This window comes from Taurulus bubalis, assembly GCF_910589615.1.
Source record: "Taurulus bubalis genome assembly, chromosome: 14".
Lineage (NCBI taxonomy): Eukaryota > Metazoa > Chordata > Actinopteri > Perciformes > Cottidae > Taurulus > Taurulus bubalis.
This window is the reverse complement of record NC_136602.1, coordinates 16,601,584-16,617,298: the sequence shown is the minus strand read 5'-3', so window position 1 is coordinate 16,617,298 and position 15,715 is coordinate 16,601,584. Positions and strand designations below refer to the sequence as shown.

Here is a 15,715-nt window from a genome sequence, read left to right as displayed (position 1 = left end):
AAACATATCTAAAAACTTCAGCACATAAAACTGAAATTGTCTTCATGGCAGGACACCAACATGGGTAATTAGGTTAGTTAGAAGAAGTTCCTAAGCAATTATTGCCATTTGCCATATTGGGAAATAAACCCCTCTGGAAGACTGGGAAAATAAATAAGATGTAATAATATGTTATTAGCACAGCTTTCTGGGAAATGCAATACCGGTATATACTAGTACAATAATACTCACTACAGTATATTTATGAATTTACTGAATTGATAAACTAGGGTTGAAATGTTTGAGACATAATTCCCTGCTGCTCAGGATTGCTAAATTGACCCTCTTCCCACTTCTTACCTTTCCATCATATCGCTTTACAATGAACTGATCCAGGCCTAGACCTGAAGAGAAAAAAAAGAGAAAGTATTGAATTATTGTTCAGATGAGACAAATAGATGACACAAATATTTATAACAAACAAGATGTGAGGCAGCGCATTTACACAGCAGGAGCATCAAGATTTATGCCTCGCATGAAGCAGAGCAAATGTATTTACATGGTGTCATTACTGATTATTTCGTAATCACTGACATGTGCTGGAGATTAATAATAGTCATTAACAATCCATTTCCATTTTGCAATTTCTATAATAAACAATCATCAGCATTCAGCTTTGACTCTTCTGTTCATCAGTTAAAACAAAGTTCTCTACCAGCATACCAAGAAAAACTGTGTTTTCTTGTATATTTATTCACATGAGTTATTCAAATGAGTATCTCAAAGTGTCTGGGTGTTGTGGTTCATTACTAACTCCCATGAAACACACATATGGATCAGTTAATAAATGAGTAGTCTTCACCGGGCACTGGTCTGTGTCATTTATTTCTCTGCAGAAAGCAGCAATTCATTCTGTGGCTGAATATATTCTGCTCCCTGCAAGAATTATTTGTTTTTTTTCTTCCTTATCAAATATACTTCAAACATGAGTTGTGAATTTTGTGTGAAAAAGACAACCCTACCTCCAAATAATGAAATTCAAACAAAAAAAACTTTCTTGAGGTGATTCGTTTCTAAGCTCCAGCGTGAGGCAGCAGTTCTAATCGGTTAAATGAAGCATGCCGTATTAAAATATTATATAACATTATTCAAGGAGTCACACAGGCTCTTATTATCACGCTGGAAGACTAGTAGCACAGTGACCTGCTAAAACAAGCCTCATCAAATCAGATTTACTTTGAGGGCAAGAATATAATCTCATTAAACTGAACTTGGCTTCATCAGCATTACAGAAAACCTCATCACCTAAGACCTCTGAAAATAGCCTACCACCTTTCCCTGCCGAGTCAGTAATCCTTTAAACTTCAGGTCAGTTAACACAATCAATATATTTAACAAATAAGCGGCTGGATAACGAAGCTAAGGGACACATTTGTTGTCCAAATGCCAGGCAAACAAGGTCTGTCAAATGCACTTAAAAAGGCAGCCTTGTTTAGTTTAAATTTAATCGGACACAACTGGTCTTCCCAGCATTCTTCACTATTCCACAATCTATTCTGCTAAGGGCAGAGAGAACAACCTCGTCATGCAATTCACAAGGAGCCCTTATGTGAACCTTGCAATATACACATGCTACATCTTTACAGACCCTGTCCACACACTCAGTTATATGTTATAAGTAGAGTTTGTTTTTAAATCAGGGTCATGGTTTATTCATCATATAAGGGCCAGGGAATCTGCAGAGCATTCAAACAACAAAAGCAGACTAATCAGCAACGGAGACTTAATCTTTTTTTTTTTTTTTTATTGACCCGGGAAGCCAGTTGGTTAACTTCACTTGAAGTGGCTCCCTTTGAAGTAAACTGCAGCTTCTATTGGCTTTTTCATCTGCTTTGCTGAACCTTCTCTTATCCGACAGAGCTCAGCTCATCATTACTTAAATTCCAGTTTGGAAGCAGGATAAATAAAGGAAGAGCTGGGCCGTCATGAAGTGAGGAGGCAAGTTACCGGGTCTAAGAATGGAAGGCCAATGCGGGCCAAGATAGGCCAAGTCTCGAGTTAACATAGGAAGTGCTGAGGTGAGCATGAATGGCAGCGCAGACGTGACAGGCCCCGTTAAGTCCTTATTAAGTGCTAACTGCAGGCTTGCCTCCGTTACTGTGGGTGAATGTGCAGGATTTAATGGCCCTCACACGCTGTACATTCAACCACAATTCTAAGATGAAGCCTAATACACTCCCATGTCATGTAAATCTAAATTAATTTTAGTGTTGAATAACCAGGACAGTTAAAGACTAGCGTAGTGCTGAAACATGTCTATTCCAACTTCAGCTCCCCGCCTTCCCAACCCTCCCGTGGCTTTAGATCACATATCTCTCTCTCGCTCCATGTGTGACGCCTGAGATCTGCTCTGGTTTGGACCTGTTAATTGATGCAGCAACTGCTGTGTCGCGAGTCTCTCAACTCAGCGGGATCGGACAGCCCCGTCACTCGCCCCCTCCTCCCCTCCGCCGCTCATATTTGTGAACACAGTCAGCGGGACAGTTATACCATGAACTGTCATTAGTAGGGAACTGCCAAGCGCGTGCTGAGTGTCCCGGTAGTGGGATGGAGCATGGGGGGTGTTGTTGAGTAATGCTGTACCGGTAGTACCGGAGTAATATGATCTCAGCAAGGTTTGCAGGGTATATTCTGGGGTAAGAACCTGGATGAGAGGCAGAACCAGTCGAAACTTACCCTTGAAAATGACTGTAGCATGCCAGTAGGAGCAAAGCAGTCATTGATGAAGACGAAGTAAAGGTTAAGAAAGAAAGAGAGGACACTCACTCTCGGGCTGCTTCTCGTTAGGTGTGATGGAGCGTATGAAGTCCTGGGGCGTCATGTAAACCTCAGCATCGCCATGCTCGCCGATGACCTTCAGCGTTGCAAAGTAGCGAAAAATCTTGTCTGGGGTCGAGTAGGCTCTTATCCTATTCTCATACTCCATCACCTGCCGACCAGACGGGAGCCACAATTAATGACACTAAATGTGATACATTAGACACGAGCATCCCTCAACATACCGAAACCTCGGCCAAATCAAAAGACCCAGCAATATTCTAATCATGTGTGTGACAAGGTAAACGATCTGAAGTAAAGTTAACAGAGAGGGGGAAGGAGAGACCAGAATAAAGAAGCAGGTGGCGGCAGGAAAACAGGATGACAGTCCTGATGGGAAAGTATATTCACCTCCTGACTCAACTATCACATAATCAAAACAGGAAATAGTATAGCATCATCAGACGGACCAGTTAACATAAAAAGAGATTGCCCATCGAACACAGCCACACAGAGCTGTGCCTGCCGCTCATAAGGCCAACAGCATTGGCATCACCGACATACCAAAGTCCAACATTTTGTAAAATACAAAAAACAAATGTATTCAGCTCTGTTAAACACATTAGCCTCGTCAATGTTTGCCATTTACTTTTCAGCACAAATTCCAAACAGATGCAGCATAACTGGGAAACTGACAGTATGTTTGAGAGCCGAGCTCAGCCATGTAAATCCTCACAGACTGTTATTTCATGTGACGTTGAATGATTGTGTGGACTACACACGCTCCCTGAGGGGAAAATACATTTCACAGCTTCAGCTTTTTTTAAAGCTGTTATCCACTACAATTTGATAACAGAAAGAGTGAGAGTTGTACAGACTTTGATCAAACTAGATTCTCTCAATGAGTCTGTAGCGATGATTGCATGCTTCTGTGTTGGTTCCCGCTCTTTAGCAGACCTTATTGCACTTTAGGGAAATCACGAGAGCATGCCCCCTCAGAGGAGACAACCATCAGTGTATGGATGAGAGGTAATAGGACAGTCGTGTGGAAGTGCCAGGGAGCCTGGGACACGCTGTCATCTCTCTCTGGATCTCATCTCTTCAGATTTACAGGCTACTGATCAATTCATCACCCACACTGATGGAGACCCAAGCCCCTTCTTTTCAGCTTTCAGCCATTTATGCCCTCACTTTCCATGACAAAAAGTGCACGTCTACAACCAGAGGAGTACAATTCAAAGCACAACAGTCATTTATTTGTTGCTTCCTCAAATTTTGAAAGATGGTTGTGCAACATCTGAGACAAGAGTGGTGATTCAGTTTAAAAGTAAGAAGGTAAAAGTAGTGTATTTTAAAACACATTTGAATGATAATTCCCTCTTTCTGCATTATTTAGCATTTTAGTTATTTGCGCATTATTCAGACAGTGCCCTTTGAAGAAAGGTAAAGACAAAACATATGGAAGAACCAAAATCTAAAAGAAATGTAGTAAGTACTTCCCAGCACACTCAGTACAACTCCATCCCCATTTGAGGGCACTCTCAGTCTGAAGCAGTGATGCACATGCTCGGACATTTGCACACATACACAGAATTTACTTCAGTCAGTACGCTTCATCAAACCTCAAGACTCTTCATTTGACAGCGTGAGAGAGCTGGCACAAACAATCTATCTTTACCAACACACTAATGAATCCTGCGATGCTGTGAATAACTAAAATAGTTTGCCCCCCTCGAAGTCTCTATGCTTTCGGCAGACTGAGGCTTCTGCTGAGGCAAGACTGATTGCACAATTCTGACATGCATCCATAAGTCAGAAGTACTATTGCAACACATTTCCTCTGAAAAATATGGCATTGAACATTCAAAGTTCTTCCTCTTTATTTCTTCTGTCTCCTCCAACGACAGATCTGCCAACTGTGTTTATTCTGCATCGTTTCAAAGACCCTTTATTCTGTTTGTCATTTGTCATCTGCTGCCTAATTAACAGCAATAAAATCTTATGGGTGGCGCCTTCCTGTTGTTTACGACGGCAGCAATGCATGCTGATTACCTTTGTGTGTCTTCGTAAAATATTCTGTCAAAAAATATACTGCCGTTTGCATATTGGACATTGATTGGGAGGGCTTTCAAAACACCATTCTAGAGGTGAATTAAATACTGGACTTACTGAATGTTTATTGTTTATTGATTACCTTGCGGTCACGGAATCCAGAGCGTGGCTTCTTTTTTTTCCCCTCAGCACCGTCATTTGCTTCTTCGTCTCCACTGCTGGCCTCCACCGATTTCTCGGACTCCGCCTCAGCGACTGCATCCCTCACAAACTCAACCCCCTCTCCGCCTGGTTGCTCAGCGTGTCGAACGGAGGACCCTGCTTCTGCATATGCTCTAGTTTTCAGCAAAAAAAGGGATTAGAAACACGTTAACACCTGAGAGACATTTCTATGTCATTTACAAAGAAGGTTTAGTATTGCAATTTTTCTTTTGCTCTGGGACCAAGTAGAATCAAGGAAGTACGTAGTGACTATGTTTTTTTGCAGCTAAGTATGTACTATATCTATGATGCTTAACAGTTAAAAAAGAGAGAGGGAATGATGAATAAGTGATTATGTTCTTCGCTATGTTTTGCTTGCAGAGGGGTCTACCGAGGCAAACTTCCACTTGACCATTTTTCCCTTAAATTGAATATAGGAATAATAATAATAATAATAATAATAATAATGAATAGCCAAGTCTGTCAGGGGTAGGTTGAATAATTCAGTTTAACGAGACACAAGGAGAATGAAGCCTGGGGTGAAGGTCTGGAACAGTCTCATCCCATCAGACTCAAATGCCCCAAGGCACCATCCATCACTCTGCCTCCTGCAGCACAGTCATCCTGTCCCCATAGAGCTCTCACGTCAACACCCTTTCCACTGTTTCGCCTTAACTAAACACCAGCCTCCTTCGTAATGGATATCCATAAAAAAAAAGTAGGGAAAAGAATGTGACACAATTGGGGTGGTGGCTTGGCATGGCAACAGGAATGCAGGTAAGCAGCTGTATGGGTTGGTTCCCTTACATTGCTGGGGAACCAAATTTGCAAACTAGCTTGGTCTGAATTGCGCCTTGAGGGACAAATTAGGTATTTTTAAATTTAATGGGAGTTTCAGAAGGCCATTACCATTTTCTCAGTACAACAAAGAAGCACACAGGTATAACTTGTACCAGACTTACCTTTTCCAGAGCAGCCCACCAGTAGCAGACACACCAGTTACACCAGCCAGGGCTGCCAGCATCAGCCTCCTGCGGCCGGAGCTTCGCACTGCCCCGCTCTGGTAGCGCCGGGATAGCTGCACTAGCCCCAGCGAAACGGCGGACAACGCCCGCAAGCGGAACATTCTGCAGAGAAAAGAATAAAGGAAGCAGTGAAACAGCTGACAATCTTAACAAGGCCTACACAGGACTGTACTGTCCAAAAAAGGTTTTCTGGCATGTCATTAAATAAAAACAGTAATGTTAGATGGCAAATAACAGCTTCTGTTATTGCAAATAGGTGGATAAAGCGGTTTCAAACCACACAACTAAATAACACAGAAGCGCTGACACTGCCTTCCCGTCCTTCTGCAGTCATAAGTCATGGAAGTCTTCGGTAGGAATTTGGAGAATTTGACTAAAAAACTAATTAACACTCATCTCAAGAGGCAAAGCTTAGAACAATAGCAGTGCACTCGTGGGATCCGGCTTCACACAGCGCTGCAGACAAAACTGTACCTTCAAAAGTCAATGCATTAATGTCCTGGAATCCTCACCAACCTCAATTAATAAACAACAGAAAGAAAGGATGAAACAAATTGCAACCAGTGCAGCTAAGCTCCAGAACTTCCTTTTAAACCAGACTGTTGCTTCATGTCATGGAAAGATGAATAACAATTAGGCGAGGGGCCACTAGTGTGTATCTGCAGCTCTCCTGTGTGTCCCAAGGATGGGACAGATGAGTTTATTCCACTGAGGCCCGAAGCTGCCACGTGTCGATATCCTATCAACTATTTAGACATCGATTGTCAAACGGATTCCGTAGAAAGAGAGAAGACATGGCATATGCTAATTGGGGGGTTTGGCAGCCCATTACTATTGGGACCGAGGAGGACAGCAAGCATGCATGCACAGCAATCTATGAGGCTGGAGAGATGCTTAAAGACCGGTGCCAAAGATATTATTGACATAAGTGAGACGAAAAATCTTTTCAGTGAAACAGAACCACTTGAATGAAAGTCAATGGCACAGAAAAATCTTTAAGCACTTGTATTGTGGTTCTGAACATGTTTATTTGTTGAAAAAAGGGGATACACTTTCAATTTTGGATGATCTCTAGCTCTTGCTCAATGTGGTTTGTTTAAATGCACTCATTGTAAGTCTGTTTGGACAAAATCGTTCACCAAATGAGCGTGTCATATAAAGTAATTAAGTACAAAAAAACTATGAACAATTAGCCATAACCTTTTTAATAACAAAGTGAAATGATGAATTGAGGCAATCATTTCTGAATAATTTCACAAATGACATGGAAGAATGTATTGATGCCCATATTAGATCTACTTGAAATGCATTCAGATGGTTTTATGTTCAACTGGAACCTCATCTCAGCTACAGATATGTATACATATATATGCCACAACAAGCCTAAATATACAAGAGGCAAAGGACAAAACAACAAAAACACAGATTTGTTTTTCTCGGTCCATTTGACTCCAAGCTGCCAGCTGAGGACTGCCTATTTATGCTAGTATAATTGATATTTTCCTGGGTCTCTGAATATGTCAACTGAGCTTAAATTAATTATTTTCAAAGTGAAAGTTACCCATGATCTGTGAAATCCCCAGTTGGGAGCTTGGCGCTTGTAAAGAAAATAGATTTTTTTTTACAGCTGAGACACACCATTGCACTCTTTTTGAAGCAGCACTGGGAATGTGAAAGCTATATTGAATGAAAAAACAGTGAGCCAGACTACAGCTACAACTCCTGTATCTCACAGGGCACTGAAGGGGACTGTGTTATTAAAATATGGTGACCTACTACCTTCGGTGGAGAAATCTATTTTGAAGACCATAAATTCAAAAACTTGCAAATGCAGAAACACACACTGCAATGAACAATTGTTGAGGGAGATTCAGGGACTACAATATGCTATGACAACAAATATTGATATATTATAAAGATGTACGTGTGTTGGAGTGAGGTTTTAGCAATGTAAACAGTACATTATTACACATTCTGCATTTTGTAAAAGCTGGACAGAACACATATCAATAGTGATGTTAAGGGTCACTGATGGACATCATTTTGTTATTTTTCATATGTTTGGTAAAAGCTTTCTCAAGCAGTGTTTACAGCCCACAGCTCATTGACACATTCACCTTTGCTGCTGGATATACTAACGTTACAACCAAACTCTTCTTCACTTCCCAGGAATTACCGAGAGATGAGCTGTTCTCAACAGCGCTGCAAGCAGCTCTTCTGAGGGCCAAGCAACTGGTCTGCTCCAAACGGCCATGCGCTCCTAACAGGCGCTGAACAACAGCCAATTATCATCAAGTCACTGGCATCCCCCATTTCTTGCCTTTGTTCTACCTCCATAAAGTAAGCTACAACATTAGAATAGTTTGCCGTGTCTATAACATAATACAGTAGAAAGACTCTTCTTTCTAGAGATAGTTTTCGTCATTGTTATAAAGATAAATGTTTAATGATTGTCCAAAATTGATCAGATCACTGAACACTTCAAATATTAACATCAAACCCTAGCAAAGTATGTATTATTTTATGTAACCTTTTTTTAACCAGGCAAGTCAATACAAAACTAATTCTTATTTACAATGGATGCCTGGCTATAGTTTACATCCAATGTTACCTAGCGGTTACAATAAAGCTAGTCCAACAGCTCAATCCAGAATCACATTCAGACCTTTCAATCTACCTGGGACCTGGTAAACCAATATCGCCGTTGGTCATCAACATTGTCCGCACCCTGACAGTTATGTGTTGAGAGGCCCACAAGAGAAACATAAGTGTTTATGTTGTGTACACTTCTCTGTACTTGGACGATTGCATCCTATAAAACCCAAAAAGGTGGGCAGTGTCATCTCAACAGCCTGAGGCACTAAAAATTATGTCTTTTGCCCTCACAAACTGGTGATCCATTTCTCTACAAGACGCTAAACTTTGCAGCTCCTCTGGTGCTTGGGGATGCTTTCTGCCTCCGAGTGGTAAATAAAAGAGAAAGTGGGGATTATTGTCAGGAGTACAAGGCGCACAGACAAAGAGAAGTTTGCATGTCTACCTTCTACCTATCTAATTGGGACACTTTTAAATTGCTTAGATTTTTAGGCAGGTCTGTGACTTGATTGTGAGTAATTTGTTAATTTAAGTTGACAAAAGCACCTTGTAAAAATGTTTAGCAACCTTCACCTATCCACTGTTTGGAATTATTACATGCAAATGCATCAGGATAAAAACAAGTACGCTTGACATACAGGCAACAGGTAACACCACTCGAAGGTTGGGCTATTGGGAGGTCAGGGTGGTGACTCACAAGATAGTTAGCCATTTCAAACACGGACTGTGTGTGCTGCAAGTGAATTGGTCAAAAAAAGGTTACAAACACTGGAGTAAAGGTGTCACAAATGAATGGTCCAACGCGTTTATTGTGCCACGGCCTGAACAGACCTGACAGCTCAGTTTGGTCAATTTCTCCTGCTGGAAAACTGGGGTCCAGAGACACCCAGGGGTCCAGAGACACCCAGGGGTCCAGAGACACACAGGGGTCCAGAGACACCCAGGGGTCCTAACCTGCAAGGTTCACGTGAAACCGTCCCCAGGTAAAATGGGGAAAGGTCTACTTTCTGCAGGAGTTAGCGCACGACTAGCAAGTGATGACATGAGGATGTTTGACACCAACATTCACCACGGCACACTAAACTAGTTAGACATATCTATCTTTAACGTGGCAAATACATAATGGTCAAAAACATAATGGTGTCAACGTGTCAGAGCGGAAACCCGAAAAGTTGTTCCCATGACAGACCCCAATGTTTTGTTTTTAGCCGTTAAGTTGACGTCGTAGCCGTCAGCTTGCGATGATATAACCTAGCTAATGTTTAGCTGTTTAACAGGCAATAACGTGACATGTTTCCAACACCGGTCCTAATTGTGTCTCACACGTTCGTGGCGGTGTGACAGCGCTCAGCTGTCGAGTCCAGCAGTCCGGTAGCTTAATTGTTTCGCAGGGCAGCTAACGCTAGCTAGCAAGCTAACGATGACCGTTAGCATGACGTCTCCTGTCCGCTCCGTGGAGAGGCGACTTCATCGGTTATACACAAACTTGGCGTCACGGTTACTCACGTTAGCGAGGACACGAAACGCCCGTCAGTCCTGAAAGATAACAAAAAAAGTCTCCGACGTGTTGTCTTCCTCTCTTATGTCTGCAGAGATGGAGCGCAGCGTAAACAGCAGTTCCGCGTTGAGCAACAACCGCGCGGAGACAGCGGGGCTGGGCGGGACGCACGCGCACCCCGCCCCGTGTAGTTTAGACGGCTCCGTCCCGCCGCTGTTGGTTACTGTGTGAATGGCCCAAAATCAAATGTCTGTCACGCATTTCATGCAATTTCATCAGCTAGCTGCAATTACAAGCTTCTATTCAGCACAGCCTCTCCCCAAACGCAAGAGCTGGATATTTAATAGGTCTTACATTTTGGCCATCAACAAAAGGCAAACAGCAGAAAATGGTTCTCTAAAAGCACAATGAGCTAAATAAATCCAATCTGTTATTATTGACTAATCCCATTGGATTGAATAGTATCTTTTTATGTTACTTTTTTTTAAATGAAATTGGATAACTGTGAATCGGACTATTGTAGAGCATTTAGCATTTGAGTTCAATGAATAAACTGTTTGTATGCTTTGATTTATACAGCTTTGGCAATTCTATTTCTGATTAAAAAAAAAATCATTTTAATAACATAACTGAATTGAGCTGAGGCTAAGGGGGTCTCTCCTGTCAGTCATGCATGCCTAGAAAGATCTCCAGTGTAAAAATGTATCAAAACTAAATGACTTGCCTTGTGGCTGTGTGCCAGTTCTAATTATTGCCTTGAATACATATTTGCTGGTCTGAAAGCATAATGTGAACGGAAAAGCTGGGGAGCTGCTGAGTCAACTGGGGAAGTCAGTGACTTGTCACATCCAGTGTAAGTGCAGGTCAAATTTTAGCTTGGTGTGGCCATATGTTAATGAGGTTATGAATAGAGTGAAGATACAATACAATTCTATACAGCAGTGACTGTTTGGTCGATTCCAAATATCAGCTGGTTACTTTCAAAAGTGCCTTTTACATTTAAAAGCAGGAGGGGGCACGTTGGAAACAGCCATACACCTTCTTTGCTCAGCAGGTCTGGGACTCCTCATTTAGCATGCTGTTTATGGAAACACAATAATGTCATCCCACTTTGGTACATTAACTACAGAATGTTAATACACCAGTCCTGCAATCTTCTGTTGTATCAGATCATCAATTTCTCGTGACACTTTGTTGGGTATGATGCAAGAAGCCAGCAGGTGTAATAGCTTTAGAATTGATTCAAGGTATAAACATTGAAAACTAAGCCAAATGTGTCTCCTTTGAGCATTCCTGATATTCAAAGAGAATGAGATTTTTTTTTGCATTTAGAAATGTAACACTGTGCTGACGAAGGAGAACATAATCTGAGCATTCTGTCTATATTTTTCAATCCACACAAGAATTACAATAACCTGTGGATGGCCTGTGGTCGAAAAGGTCAGGGGGCATCTGCAGTTTTCTGTGAGCTTGTATGTTATTTTTATAGTTGCTTCTGTTACTGTTTTCAGTAAAGTGTCAGCGAAGTTAACAGCAACTACATCGCAACTAATATCTCCACTTTTCTTATTCCAAATTATTGTCTTTACTAATCTCTTTGTCTTTTTCTACCATCTTCTAGCAATTGTAAAACCCCCTCCTCCTCTTCCTCCTCACTCCCTCCCTCTCTCTTCCTTCTTTTTTAATAAGGGAGGCTACTTAATTGTGCCTGCAGACCTCCAGTGCAGGGTTCATTAATGCAAGCAATTTATCAAAAGGGCCACACAATATGTTATTGTCAACTATTGAAAATGCATATTGAATTTGAATAGCTTAAGAAAAGTAATAACCTCAGCAAAGTCAAGATGCCCATAATGGCAGTTCATTTTTATCTGGTTTAAAGCCATTAATCTTGTTCGCAATCGCTATGTCAGTCTTTTATTTTTCTTATAAATATGCATAACACAATGCAGATCAGTTCTTGAAATTGTCCTAAAGACATACCGATTTGGATAATGGAACTAATCAGCACCCCATAGGCCAGCACTCTGTTACACATGCAAAATACATACTCAGATAATGAGTCTGAACAAGTTGGAAAATAATTGCTGCTAAAGTATTAATGACCAGAGTGTTTTTAAAAATCTGTCACCATATCCAGGGTGTCTTTTCATGGTGTAGGGTTCAGTGTCCTGGCCTATTGGAAGTTAGGCATCAACTAACTGAGTCGTGTAAACCTTAAATGAGACCACAGCTTTCTGTTACTCAAGTTTCTACTCTGTAATTCCCAATTGTCTGACTTTATTTGGGTTGAAGGTTATGCCTATAAGGTAACTGTTTACCTTGCAGTCTTTGCATTGCATTGCAACGGTAATCTTAACAATAGCATTACATGCCGATTACGATAGAGTGCTATTATGGCGGTGCAAAGGTGGCGCAGGTGATAAGACGGGCCTGCAAAAGAGTCGCTTCATTTAGTACGTAACGACAGTGTTGCTACCCCTGTGACTTGTGTTTAGTCAAAGAGGGTGTCTCACTCTTGAGTGCGACATTAAGAACACACTTAATCCATATGGGAGTGCTACCTTTCTGTGTTTCTGTGCACCCGAGATAAGGCAGCAGCAGAGCTGCTTTGTAATGAAAACTATACGCTGAAACCTGATCCACAAGCTGTAGCTCTCCATAATGGTGAAAGATGGTTCAAGTTAAGACTGGCAGACAAGAACAGGCTCAGGTTTCAGCAGTCATATTACTGTGTGGTGTCGCTGAGCCATCATAAGGGTAAGCAAGACCAAAAGAAAAGGCAGCACGCACTGCCTGATTAGGTCTGTGTTTACATGAGATAGATGGGTGGTGTGATGAAATAGTTACACACCCACGCGTGCTTGCTTTGGGCATTGCCTTTTTTGTAGACCCATGGGAGGGGCTATTTCATGCTTTGCTGTTAGGAAACGTTTCAGGCACGCATGCACAGACATGCACACACACACACACACACACACACACACACACACACACACACACACACACACACACACACACACACACACACACACACACACACACACACACACACAGGCATGCATGCACACCTCTTCTTGTGCTCAATATATTAATTTCTGACCTTGAGATATGGGTGTAGTTCTGTCTCTCTTCAAGCTTACATTTTTTTCACAGTCTGTAGACGACTTTGAAAAACGATTAGTGTCGGCAAAACATTATATTTGAATTACATAAATCTAGGTTAATGAGAATTTGCCATGCTCATATTGTATAATTGCATAATTCAGAACATTAATGCATTTGAAACTGGAATTTCTGAGGAACAATTTGAAATGAAAATCAGTGTCTGTCCCAAAACTTTTTTTTTACTAGTTGAATATTGGCGCCACCAGTGTTTAATCTTATTGTTGTGTATCTGCACTGTTACTATCTATCTTTATGCTGGCAAATTGCTGATTTGATTATTATGTATATGTCATATAAGAATAGCCATGCAGTTGGTACCGTAGATATATTGTTTGCATAATCTTGTGTATTACTTTTATAATAAAGGGCTTTATTTGCTATGGAAACAGTAAGATGAGAATTGAATTGAATCCAAATTGGTGTAATCATTTAGCATATTGTGCATAACTTGCATCAGGATCCAACAAACTCAGATATTGAGATCTGATTTAAGTAATTACCCTTTGCATAGCTTCTTTTTATGAGCTGATTACACTGATTTAATGTTGTAAATCATGCAAAACCTCATCTTATCTTAAATTATTTGATGGAATCTTTTCACCTTACTACAGCTTCTCTTGTTTGCAGTGCTGACACACCATATATGCACCGGCACACTCTCATGGTACAGTTACAGCGGTATACTGTAAAAGTTTATGTCAACCCGTGCCTGGTAGTATTTGGCACCACGCAAAGATTCGCTTTGAGAATAGATGCAGCCTAGAGGCCGTGTCCATGGATGGGTATTTGCATATAAATTGCATCGCCCACACAGCTCGAAGCACTGCACCTGAAGAAGTACAGGAGTAACTGGGATAAGTTCTGGAGCAATGGCATATTACTACATGCATTTCACAAACAAACAGAAGACGGAATAACAAGCAACAAAACAACCAAATCTCTACTTCCCTTTTTATCTTATTTCTAATGTGTCTATTTCTTACTCTCCAAAGCTTGAGCCATGGCATAAAGGCATGTTATCGGATCAATCATACTGTAAAAGTTACAAAATGTGCTTGTGTACATCAACAATTCAAGAGTTACTGTAGGCCATGTTATCTGTGTTTTCCCTTGACCAATACAGGTGTGGCAGGCGGCACTGTGTCACAGGTTATAGGTCAAAGATTAAGGAGAACATGTTACATTCCACTTAGGGGAGTCTCCTTGGCATTCATTGACCAAACGAACCCATTAACACTGCTATTACCTACATGTATAGTGGTTGGCTGATTCTGGAGAAGACAATACACACTATACTTGACTGCTCACCCTCATGATCGGCCATTTTGGGACAGACACACAAGAAGAATGCTTGTGCATTGCCAGTGCTGTTGAAGTTATACAATAAAAGTCACGGAAGATCATTGCAATTAGATGTGATCCTGTCGGCTGCTCTTTTGGAACATAGTCGCAAGAGTGACTCAAGGACAAGCTAATATTAGACACGGTCAGAGTCTGCCAAGATATCGCCGAACACACACTCAGAAGTTATATTACCTTTGTCTTTCAGGATAGTGGAAGATCTTTGAAGTTTAAGTCAGCTCTGTCAGAGCCAAATTTTGTTATGGTTACAGTTGAGCAAGTGGGAATATATAATATAACTTACTATAAATATGCAATAACAAAAGAAAGAAACAAACTTTGACCGCAAACATTGCTGAGGAGTTTAAGTTTGTATGTGCTTTGTAAACTGAAAAAAGTAACTCAATACTGAGTTTGTAGCGCGTTTTAATCTCCTATATTTATTTTACTACTGAGTGACAGCTGTCCCCTTGGGACCCAATACTGAGGGAAGGCCATTTTTCTGTATATCTCCCGCTGTTTTCACTTTAATACTATCACATAACTGTTGGGTTCACCTCGTTTATCTTGCAGTACAGTGTTGAAACAGGAAGTCCTGATTTCATTGTTCTTTCACTTTGTGTGTAATATAATATCTGGTGACCTGAAATAGAGCCAAAAGACACTTTTACTCGTCGTGTACACCGCTTCAGACCACTGTCCCTGTGTTTACTGCCACATCTGTCCACACTTGTGATCAATTTACATTTCTGTATGGCGATCACACTTTCGTGACCTGCAAACACAGAGGCTGACTGAGTTACGGGCGTTTTTGTGTTTGTTGGTGCGACAAATGCCATGCAATCTGTGCACGCTTGTTTTGAATTAGCCAGCAGCAGGAAAGCGGGGTGTCCTTTGCATATACTGGCGCAACACTGGGCATGTGTACGAAGCCGTACGTAGTCCAGCCCCGCAACCCGCCCACCATCCTCCCTCTTCCCTTCGGTGCGTCTCGGTCCGCCCGCAGCAGTCTCCTTCCCGGCGAGGTTTCACTACAGAG

General features: G+C 41.4%; 1 protein-coding gene across 2 annotated transcripts in view; it reads right to left on the bottom strand.

The window, feature by feature from the left end:
- Nucleotides 1-10,267, bottom strand: part of micu1 (mitochondrial calcium uptake 1) — a 30,029-nt gene extending 19,762 nt beyond the window's left edge. Inside the window, exons 1-5 of one of the 2 annotated variants that reach the window (XM_079229475.1) lie at nucleotides 10,176-10,267; nucleotides 6,012-6,176; nucleotides 4,991-5,183; nucleotides 2,806-2,968; nucleotides 322-383 (exon numbers count right to left, since the gene is read on the bottom strand). In XM_079229475.1, the coding sequence (XP_079085601.1) occupies nucleotides 322-383; nucleotides 2,806-2,968; nucleotides 4,991-5,183; nucleotides 6,012-6,175 (582 nt within the window). In that variant the 5' untranslated portion in view covers nucleotide 6,176; nucleotides 10,176-10,267. The remainder of the gene's footprint in view (nucleotides 1-321; nucleotides 384-2,805; nucleotides 2,969-4,990; nucleotides 5,184-6,011; nucleotides 6,177-10,175) is intronic. The other variant, XM_079229476.1, reaches the window with a different exon arrangement.
- Nucleotides 10,268-15,715: the final 5,448 nt, after the last annotated feature.